Genomic DNA, 11,345 nt, shown 5'->3' on the forward strand with positions numbered 1-11,345 from the left:
CAAGAGCCAGTCCATGGGCACTGGCAACGATCTCGCATGAAAGATATCATGAGTCGCCCGCACATGAGCCAGTCCGGGGGCACTGGCAAACGATCCCGCTCGAAAACCTCATGTGTCACCCGCAAGCCGGCCCAGGGGCACCGGCAACGATCTCGCTCGAAAGATTTCATGTGTCGCCCGCACATGTATTATATTAAAAACGTGTACATTAGGACAGGATTAAAAAAAAAAAACAAAAAAACTCTGGCCCGTCTTTATGTATTGTTATATTAACAATACATAATTATACAAAAATTACAGTTTATATATATATATATATATATTATGTGTATATGTATTATGTATGTAGGTATGTGTGAATGGAGGTGTGTTGATGTACGCTGCATCCAAAAGGTAAGGTGGAGAGGAGCTTTACCCTGGTTCCTCACAGGCAAGACATGTAAGTATAAAATCTGGGAAGGTAACAGTGATGGGGTAGGCGGTATGGGCATACTTCTTGCAGAGAAATTGGCGGATAAGTTCATAGAGGTAGTCAGAGTGAGCAATAAAATGCTTAATCTCAGGCTAGTCTTGCAGATTAGCATAGCGTTGATTATCTCTACCTATGCCCCACAAGCAGGCCTACCGAATGAACAGAAAGAACATTTTTACGATATTCTTCTGCAGGCTACCTCTAAGGTGAATGACAAGAATCTCATCTTTGTGGCTGGGGACTTGAATAGGTATGTCGGACGGCAGCCCAGTATTTTCCATGGTGTAGGGAACAAAGCTACTGGAATTCTGTAATGCAAATAACCTATTGATCTGTAACACCAATTTCAGGAAGCCAACCAGCCACCTGATAAGCTACAAATCAGGTGGTTACACTAGCCAGATCGTTTACATTCTCACCAGGCAGCGGGATGCATGGTTGCTCTTAAATACAAAGACCCTCCCCGATGAAGAATGTATCCCTCAGCATTGATTAGTCATTAGTGATTTAGACTCCAGGTCAGAACGATGCCAAGAAGCAGACCAATCTGGAAAAGAAGGATTTGGAAGCTTAAGGATCTTTCATATGGTCAGAGATTTAGGGACATCCTAAATGAGAAATTTGATGAGAGGGAGGAGGAGCTACAAACCTGTGACATAGAGGGCAACTGGGAATTCCTGCAGGACAGCTTGCTGAGTGCCACAGACCAAATCTACCATGGAAAATACTGGGCTGCCATCCAACATGCCCATTCAAGTCCCCAGTCACAAAGACGAGATCCTTGTCATTCGTTTTAGAGGTAGCTTGCTGAAGAATATCATAAAAACGGTCTTTCTGTTCATTTGGTGGGCCTGCTTGTAGGGTAATGTGGTAGACAGGGCCATTAGAGCAAAGAAATGGGTGTCGAAGGACTGGAAGAGGTGGGGTAGCAGGGAACTGTATCAGATAACCAGAAGGGAAGCTAGGAGACAGGTATATCTAACCAAGGAAAAAGCAGAAAAGAAGTTTGCCAATTTTCAGCAATGTGAGGACCAAAGAACTGAAGTGTTTTGGGTTGCAAGACAGTATGTGAGAGAAAATTGCGATGTCATAGGAGTGAAATGTGTCTGCATGGATGATGGTGCACTTGCATTTAAGGATTCTACAAAGAAAGAGGCTTGGAAATGCCTTATGAAAGACTGCTGAATGTGGAGAATGAATGGGAGGGGGAGGAGTCTGCCAAAAGTTGACCCAATTGAGGGACCAGCTACCTGAATCGACAGTAACTTTGTAGATAAAGCAATTAAGGATATGAAGACAGGGAAAGCCCCCGGTCCATCAGGAATCACTGCTGAGATGCTTAAATATCTGGTGGTGTGGGTTATGGCCTAGTCACCTGTCAATCAGGTGGTTCATGAAGGAGTCTTACCCAATGATTGGTGTAGTAGCATCATAGTCAACTGCTACAAGGTGATGCCTTAGAAATAATTACAGAGGTATCAAATTGTTGGATCAGGTGATGAAAGTTACAGAGAGAGTCATAGCCCAACTAATTAGGGAGAGAGTCAGTTTAGATGACAGGCAGTTTGGGTTTGTGCCTGGGAGAAAGAAGTACCACTGATGCTATATTTCTGGCAAGACAGCCACAGGAGAAATATGTAGCCAAAGATAAACCTCTGTACCTGGCCTTTGTTAACTTGGAGAAAGCCTTTGAAGGGTCACCTGGTCCCTTATGTGCTGGTCAATGCAGAAACTAGGGATAGGCAAGTAGTTAGTGAGAGCTGTAAAAATGGCAGTAAAAATGGGCTGTGGCAGCTGACGATATGCCTTGGCTAGAAAGAAATGAAGCGAATATGCTTCGCTGGATGTGCAATGTCAGTGTGCATGTTTGACAGAGTGTAAGCGTGTAAGCATCTTGAGAGAAAAGTTAGGCATAAGCAGCATAGATGTGGTGTACAAGAGAGATGACTGCGCTGGTATAGTCATGTGTTGCGTATGGACAAGGACATCTGCGTAAAGAAGTGCCAGTTTCTATCTATGGAGGGAACTTGTGGTAGAGGTAGACCCAGGAAGACATGAGAGAAAGTGGTGAAGCATGATCCTTGAACTTTGAGCCTCACAGAGGCAATGACTAGTGACAAGGACCTTTGGTGATATGTTGCGCTTGGGAAGACCATGAAATTGTAGTCATGGCTGATGTTGGTGTCACATAACTGGCATCCAAGCCGGTGGCACATAAAGAGTACCATTCGAGCATTTGGCCTCATGGAGGCAAAGTGACAGTTCCTTTTGAGTGTTGGGCCTCATGGTGGCAATGACTGAGACATGCCAAATCAGACTGGAATCTGGTGCAGCCTTCCAGCTTACCAGCCCTGGTCAAACCGTCCAACCCATGCCAACATGGACAATGGACATTAAATGATGATGATGTTGATATGTATATACATGTAAATGTGTATTTATATATCTATCTGTCTATCTTTTTTCTTTATTTTTCTTTTTTTTCTCTTTTTCTCTTTCTTTTGTTTCTCTTGTGTATTTACAAGTTCATCAGGTATATTATTAGTCTCTACTATGATACTGAGTATTCTTTCTGACAGTCAACACTAATCATCATCATTGCTTAATGTCCATCCTCCATGTTGGCATGGTTTGGACAATTTGACCGGATCCAACAAGCCAGTGGACTGCATTGAACACCAATGTCTCTTTTGGCATTGTTTCTACAGCTGGATGCCTTTCCAAATGCCAACAACTTTACAGAGTATACTAGGTGTTTTCTTGTGACACCAACACTGGTGAGATTGTCAAGTAACTTGTAAGACAAAAGAAATTATGCTTGAATGAGTAGGATTGTAGTAGAGAGGGAGGTGGATTTATGCTAGGTATTGGCAGACAGAAGAGCAGACACAGATATTTTGCCATAGATGAGATACATGGCTATTCTGTATTTATTATGAGAGTGGGAATAGATGTAAAGAGGACAATGATATTGGTGATGAGATGTCAGAATACACTCATGAGGTACAAGAAGGTGAGTATAAAAGAGAAATTACACAATCAAGAATAGTGGGTGGATGTGTTCATTAGAAAGTGACAGATGGTTAGAGATGGTTGTAGAAGTGAATATAGTGACTGGAATTAGGGTGGGGTGTGATTGATGGTAAATATCAGTATGGTAGTGGGTGGGGGGTTAAGTAAAAGAATAAGTGGCTTAGGAAGAAGGAGGTAATGTATGGTAGTGCAGACAGGGAGGAGAGCAGCACTATAACAAACCTTTTGGCAGATCAGACAATATGGAGATTTAATTACAAAGAAATAAAGAAAAGGGCAAAAGATTAAGCAGCAGAAAATGGTGGTGGGAGGGAGTCCACCCCAGAACAAATGGAGCCAATGTGTGGAAGGAGAGAGAGAGAGAGAGAGAGAGATGTGTACAATGAGATGAATGACAAAGATACATAGGGATGGCTGTAGTGAGTGGGAGAGACAGGTCGGGGAAGACTGTCAACAACAGATATGTCACAGTGATAAGAATGATAGCAGAAAAGAGAGGGAGTTAAGGATGAAATATGGCAGTCCTAAGATGTAGCTCAAGGAGAAAGAATAATAACTGGAGGCACAGAAAAAGGGGATTGGTGGTAAATAAGTAGAAAGGGATGATATTGAGAATGAGGGATGGATTGTAAAAGGAAGTGGTTCCAGGGATAAGGGAGGTAACTGGTAACACAATGGGGGCATGATCTGCAGACTCAGCTCTCATGATTGTAGTAGCTGAATACTGTCATAGAAGAGTGGAGGGATGAGAGGTAGGGGAACGCTTGGCAGGGACAGATTGAGTACAAGGGCAGGACCTAATGAATGTATAGACATAAGCACAATGTTTTAGGATCTCCCTTTCATCAAGACAGACTAGTCTTCTTGAGCATAGTCAATTGTCACTCATCTTGATCCTTTGTCATCTTTGTCAGGCACAACATCTTGAAATCAGCCTTCACTACTTCATCCCTGGTCTCCCTTTTCCATACATTCCATCCATATTCAGTGATCAGCACTTCTTTATACATCTGTTCTCATCCATATACACCATATACAGTCTTTTGTCTTCACACATTTCATGCCTCATACCCAATTTTTCTTTCAACACATTTTCACTTTGTCATACATGCACCCTGATATTGCACATCCTCTTGAGCATACTTGTTTTATTCCTTTCTAGTCTTTGCATGTTCTTGGTATTCAGGGAAAATGACTCACTACCATGTAGCACTACTGTTCATACACATGCATCATACCATCTACCATTGAGAGAAAGACTTTTTGTTACTAACATTGATAACAGCCCTCTGAACTTTCTTCATCCTATTCTTATTCTAGCAACTATACTTCCAGAACATCTTCCTCCACTGCTAAATTGGTAATCTAAGTAATAGAAACAATTTATTGCCTCTAGGGAACCTACTGGACATTCAAGATAATCTGTTTCTTGTGTGTTCTTTGTGTTTATTCTGTGCATCTGACACATGCAAAGTCTACTTCTGTATTAACTAACCTTCCTAACATTTCACTGCACCTCTTGTACATCTTTAGCTTGCACTGGGTACGATGTATGAAATCTCCACCAATACCTTTCCTACATATCAAATGTGCTATTTCCTGATAATAGTAGAGTCCTGTCTATTTTCTTGCTAACTAAAACTTTGGGTTTTGCTAAGCTTTAAGGCTTTTTGATTCCAGGTTTTGCTTCCACACTTGGAATTTCATTTCTAATTCTACAACAGATTCTGGTATAAGAATGAGGTCATTAGCATATCATAGTTATCAAGAGCAACCAGTTTTAAATCCCTGTGTTATAGCCTGGAGGACTATGATTACTAGGAAGGGACTGAGAACCAAATCCTTGTGAACTCTACCTGCACACTAAATTCATTGCTGTATTTGTTGTCAACTTCTCACTTTAATGACAGCACCTTTGTACATTGCTTGAATGGTTCTCACATGCCATTCATCTGTCTTAGCTGCCTCAAGGATCTCCAGATCACAGAGCTAGTGAAATGCTTTCTCCATGTTGACAACTGCCAAGTACAATAGCTTTTAGCTAAATACTTCTGCAGCTGTCTTACAAGGAAGAGAACTGATGCAAACTAAACACTTTATCTAACCCAGTTCTCTTCCTAGCTATATCTCTTTCCATAACTTTCATGACCTGGTTCAGCAATTTGAAACTTTTGTAATTACTTCTGTCTAGAGGATCTTTATCCTTGTAACAATTGATCTGTCTGAAGTAACACCTTTCTGTACATCCCATTTAAATATATGAGTAAGTAGGCTGTATCCCACTCCCCCAGGTGTATTTTAAGATTCTTGATCGTAATTCTTGATTGATCATCAGCTTTCCCTGCCTTCATATCTTTAATTGCTTTGTCTATGAAATTGCTGTCAACTAGAATAGCTAGTTCTTCCATTTGGCCCAAATTGGGAATAACTTCTAACTCCCTTGCATTCTCCACATTTAACAGCTTATTTCTTTTCTGAATCACCAAGTGCAAGTGTACCATTATACATCTGCACACGCTTCTCACTCATAACATCTCAATTCTCTTTAATACACTGTCTTACTATCTGAAACACCTTGTATCTCTGATCCTCATGCTGTAGAACATTGGCAAACTTCTTCCTTTCTGCTTTCCCCCTTGCTAGATGAAATTTTCTACATACATTTGTCTTAACATTCAGAGAGAAAGTGTATAATATTCCCAGGTTTATTTTAGTCTTTGTACTTTATAACAGATATACTTAAAGACATACATAGATACATATATGTATGCATGTCTATACATGTTTGTATGCAAGCATATATGTATGTATGTTAAAAAAAAGGTATATATATATTTATAATAATAAAACCAAAATTCTGTCTGTCTGTCTGGGATCCCTGTATTTCAGCCTACATTTACTCTACGTAGACATATTATACCATTTTGGAATCAGGATGATCCTGGGATTGAAAATCTGCCATTCATTTGGTTCTTGAACATCCAGCATTGGGATCTGATTTAAAAGCATTTGGGTTGCTATTTCTAGCAGGCAAAGCTTGGCTGACTCATGCTATTTTGGTGGTGTTTGTCAAATGACAGCAGAGATCAAGGAGATAAATGACATTCGCTTCATTAATTTTACGTTGCCATAAGAACTTTGGGACAAATTGGTCAATAGTTGGAATTGAACTTAGGGCTAGATCAATGGAATGATCCGTCCTTAACCTCTGATCAAACACCACCGGAGCATATAGTCATTATATATGTATTATAGGTCCCTTTAGTTTTGGATCACAGGCCCAATTAGCCCTCCACAAGAGCTAGCTTTAAAGTCTGCATGGAGTGCAGCTTTTAAGCTAGTAGATAATAAGAAGAGGGGAAAAAAGGTATTAAAAAATCCAGGCAGATATCAATAAAGCACTTAGTTTCAAAACAATTTGGTTAACTATATCCTACAGTGAGATACTAATAAATGCAAGTAGAAAAGGTAATTCCTCATGTATGACAAGTAGATCCAAATATCATTTAGAAGAATTCCAAGAAATTCAGAGTATTAGACAACAAATATATGTATAGAGAAAATCACATCTTTAATTGTTGAATTCACCTTACAAAGCCAAGAATTGTTTCTATTCTGTTAAAATAGTTAGATATAGAAAATATCATTGAAATGAATATTTCTGAAGATGCATGTTAACACATTTTCTAGTCAATCCAAAATTAGTGAAATTCAAAGTGAACTAAGAAATATTTCCAGTACAAATTTTTGGCAACATTTCACTGTAAAATTCCCATTAAAATTTAATAAAATTAATTTAGAAGTAATTATATAATACATTTCTTCAAGGTAGAGATCACGTGTAGAATTGCTAATATTGTACAATGGTGCATAACTACTAATGGACCACTTCAAATCATACTTAATATTTCTATCTGAAATCCCAAATGCATTTACTAAGATTTGTAGATAACTAATTGCCGTGATGTAAAATTTCTGTTTCTAATTGTTGTAATCTTATGTTTATTTTGTTTATGTTTATTTGTATTCTTTATTTTGTATTCTTATGTTTATTTTGTATTCTTTCGTTATCTGCTGTCACCAAAAGTTGAATACAAAAATAGATTTTCTAAGATTATATTTCTTTTTCATGTTCTTTTTGTATGTGTTTGTGTACTGGAAATTTAGCTAATTGAAAATGTGTTAACATGTATTTTCAGAAATATTAATTTCAATGATATGTTCTATATCCTAACTATTTTAACAGAATGGAAACAATTGTCAGCTTTGTAAGGTGAATTCTACAATTAAAGCTGTGATCTTCTCCATATGTATTTTTGTTTTATATATATATATATATATATATATATATATATATATATATATATATATATATATATATTGTCAGTGTATCACATACCTAAATAAGAAGCACACTCTAAAGCATAGAGCAGTAATTCTCCATTCATTGATTAGGTCTGAAAAGGTCCTTATGAGCTAAAAGCAACCTAAGGGCGAAATTCCCTGTTCCCTCATTTTTGACCCATATGGACTAGTCTAAGGGAGATAACCGTCCTTCCAGACCTGGATTGTTTATTCTTTGTTTACTTACTAATTAACTGACTGTAACAGATTCCTACCTCCCAGAGTTGAAGAATTATATGCCTTTGGCTTTAGAGCCGGACAAGACGTCCATGGGGCTAAGTCCTTTATGGATGTGAAACCATTGGTCACTCTGTGACCGGACATATACTTAACTGTATATAAATATGTGTGTGTGAGAAAACTAATCACTGATCATATGAAAACTAAAGAGCCTAAGCTGTAGCAAATTTACCTTATAACAGTTCTTACTTGACGGTCCACTGTTAAACTTTCTTGGAGTTACATATGATCCATTAGCTATCAACTTCTTCCACTTTCCATCACTTCCTTCCATCTCATATGATTGTTCTGCTACTCCTGTTTCTACATCTTTTGTATATCTGTTACTACATTGTCCAATGTCTCCTTCCTGTTTTTAATGTAGGGTGTGAATTGAAAGAAGCTTGGTTGGTATTTCTCAGATGTTCAGGGAACTGGTTGAGGCTCCATTTGTTGATTTGTGGTCATGCTAGTTGAACAAGAATGCTTCATTCAGTACATCCTTTGCTAATCTAATATATATGTGTGTATGTGTATTGTATGTAGTTCAATAAATAGTATAACACTTGATCATTTATGAGAGTAAAGATATTATAATTGAGAAACATGCAAAAAGCCTTGTAAAATTCAGCTACCTAGTGTTTCTTGGTAAAATATTAAGTTTATTTCACTAATTTTCAAGTTGTGACAAATGAGCATGCTCTTTGTTTTTTTCAAAATATGCATGCTCATTCAAGCTTCAATTACATCAAACACAGTTACTAAACTGTCTTATTTACTTTACTAACTTGAAAAATGGCAAAATAAATTTAATATTTAGACTAGGAAACCATGAGTAGCTAAAGTTCTCAGGGCTTTTTGTGTGTTTCTTAATTATAATACACACACACAGAAGTTAAGGAGAGAGAGAGAGAGAGAGAGAGAGAGAGAGAGCGAGAAACAGCGAGCAGTATCGTGCATTTCATGTCAGTGTGTCATATATTGCAGGTATTTGTACATGTATCGACAGCCTATGCAAATTGTGATCGGCCTTTCATTGAAGAAAATATCTATGAACCCTTTGTAGAACCCCAGAAGATAATTGATGCTTTGGAGTGAGTATCCTGGAATTGTTTTGGAAAAATCTTTTTCAGCTTTTGACAAAATATTTTGAACCAAAAAGTAATATTCATGAAACAACAATAAGCTGATGTCATTTATGGATTTTGTCTACAATATAAATATTTTGGCTTCATCTTCACCATCATAATCTTCATCATCACTGTCATTGTTATCATTATCATCACCTTATTGTCTTCATTGTTATCATCATTAGTATCATTATCATAGATAAAATGGTACAGGCATGAGGTGAAGTTATGAAGTGCTTGACTACTGACTATAAGTTCAATCATACATTACTATATCCACTGTGTTGGGTTATGATAAAGGCATGGGCTTATAGAATCCACCATGAAATATAAGCAATGATTTTTTAGTTGTAAATCTTTTTCTATTGTTTAAAGGTTTTGATATTTTTTCCTGTACATGAGGGTGTCATTTCAGTTTTTCACTTCTACTGGGCAAATAATAATAAATAAATGAGAAACATTTACTTCTGGATATGATACCAGCCTGTTGCAGTTATCTTTCCTATGAACAGAATTAACATCAGCACTGCTATTACTGCATGTAGCTTTGAGGGATTTTTGCTGTTTTATTTCCAGTTAGGAAGACCAGTGTTAAGTGATTTAACCATGGACATACAGCACTATTGGTGATATAATATAGACTGTTAACCTCTCCTAGTGTTTTTGAGTATCATGATAACTGTGCATTTCCATTTGTTCACCTGAATAATCATTAAAAGAAACCAAATCTGTGTGATGTGTTTCCTCTTTGCTCAGGATTTACAGCCTTAAAGTTTTAAGTATATTTGTATATTTGCCACTAAATTCTAAATTTTGTCTTTATTTACTATTCTTATAATTGTAAGGAATTTTAGTTGCAGGGATTTGTATATTGTTGTTCGAATTTGTTCCCAGAATATAATGATTCATATTTAATTTACTGGGGAAGGAGATATGAATGACGAAGTTGACAGTGGTGGGTTTTAAACTCTGAAGATATAGGAGACAGAGCTAATTTTACTATAGAACATTTAAACTGGTGTTTTGCCATTTCTTCTAATGATAAAAATGATCTCTAAGTTGACCTTAAATTTGGTGGGTGGGAAGAGAGGATATAATTGAAGAAATTGATCCATGTAGTTGATTGGTACGAGGTCTAATCAATAAGTATCTGGATTGTTGCCATAGTAATGAAGCTAAAGCATGCAGAGTGAAACTGCATGGCAGAAATTTGCCTTGACCTCTGCTGTGCATATGTTTAACGTTTTAGCTCACTTCCACTGTTTACAGCAGTGCTTGGAAGGAAGGTGTGTAGTGTATGATCATCGCATTGACCACGACAGAAAGTTGTCATGGTGATACCTTCGCAGAGGTCTATGCAAAGTTGCAGAAAGTGTATGGAGAGGAGTGTATGAGCCACACACAAGTGTACAAGTGGTTCAAATGTTTCCAAGATGGCCGTTCTGGGACGAACATTCTGGGAGACCTGCAACCAGCAGAATTGAGAAAGACATTGCAGATGTGCGTGCAGCTGTGAAGAGAAATCATTGAATTATTGGGTTGTCTGGAAAGTTTGTGCCGATTTTTAAAAGAAAGAGAAAGGTCAATAAATACTTGCCATTACATTTTTAATCAACCAAATATGAACCATTTTGTTGCACAATGTGTCTCCATTTTTCCTTTAACTTGAAAATACCCTCTTCTCAGAATTAAGGTGGTTTCATGGCAAAGAATTCATCAAGGTGTCTTTTTACATCATCCAAGATATTGACATTTTTACCACTAAGACTATTCTGCAGAGATCTGAATAAGTGGAAATCCGAAGGAGCAATATCTGGTGAATATGGAGGGTGGGGTAACACATCCCAGCCAAGCTGCAGCAATTTTTGTCTGGTTCCCAAAGAAACGTGCGGTCTTGCATTATCATGTTGGAAAACAACACCCTTCCTGTTGGCCAATTCTGGATGTTTCTCTTGAATTGCTGCTTTTAACTCATCCAGTTGTGTGCAGTATTTCTCAGAATTAATTGTCTGGTTACTTGGGAGAAGCTCATAGTATAGAATTCCTTTCCAATCCCACCAGACATTTTAGGGTGAAACAAGAGTTTT

The 11,345-nt window shown here is 37.6% G+C and overlaps 2 protein-coding genes across 2 annotated transcripts in view; one reads left to right on the plus strand and one right to left on the minus strand.

The window, feature by feature from the left end:
- Window positions 1–11,345, minus strand: part of LOC106869388 (fatty acyl-CoA reductase 1) — a 422,225-nt gene that overhangs the window by 79,240 nt on the left and 331,640 nt on the right. The window lies entirely within an intron of this gene.
- LOC106873124 (fatty acyl-CoA reductase 1-like) overlaps window positions 1–11,345 on the plus strand; it is a 39,120-nt gene that overhangs the window by 9,831 nt on the left and 17,944 nt on the right. Inside the window, exon 3 of the mRNA XM_052969541.1 lies at window positions 9,116–9,222. Coding sequence (XP_052825501.1) covers window positions 9,116–9,222 — 107 coding nt within the window. The remainder of the gene's footprint in view (window positions 1–9,115; window positions 9,223–11,345) is intronic.

The sequence above is a fragment of the Octopus bimaculoides genome, chromosome 7, assembly GCF_001194135.2.
Source record: "Octopus bimaculoides isolate UCB-OBI-ISO-001 chromosome 7, ASM119413v2, whole genome shotgun sequence".
Classification (NCBI taxonomy): Eukaryota; Metazoa; Mollusca; class Cephalopoda; order Octopoda; family Octopodidae; genus Octopus; species Octopus bimaculoides.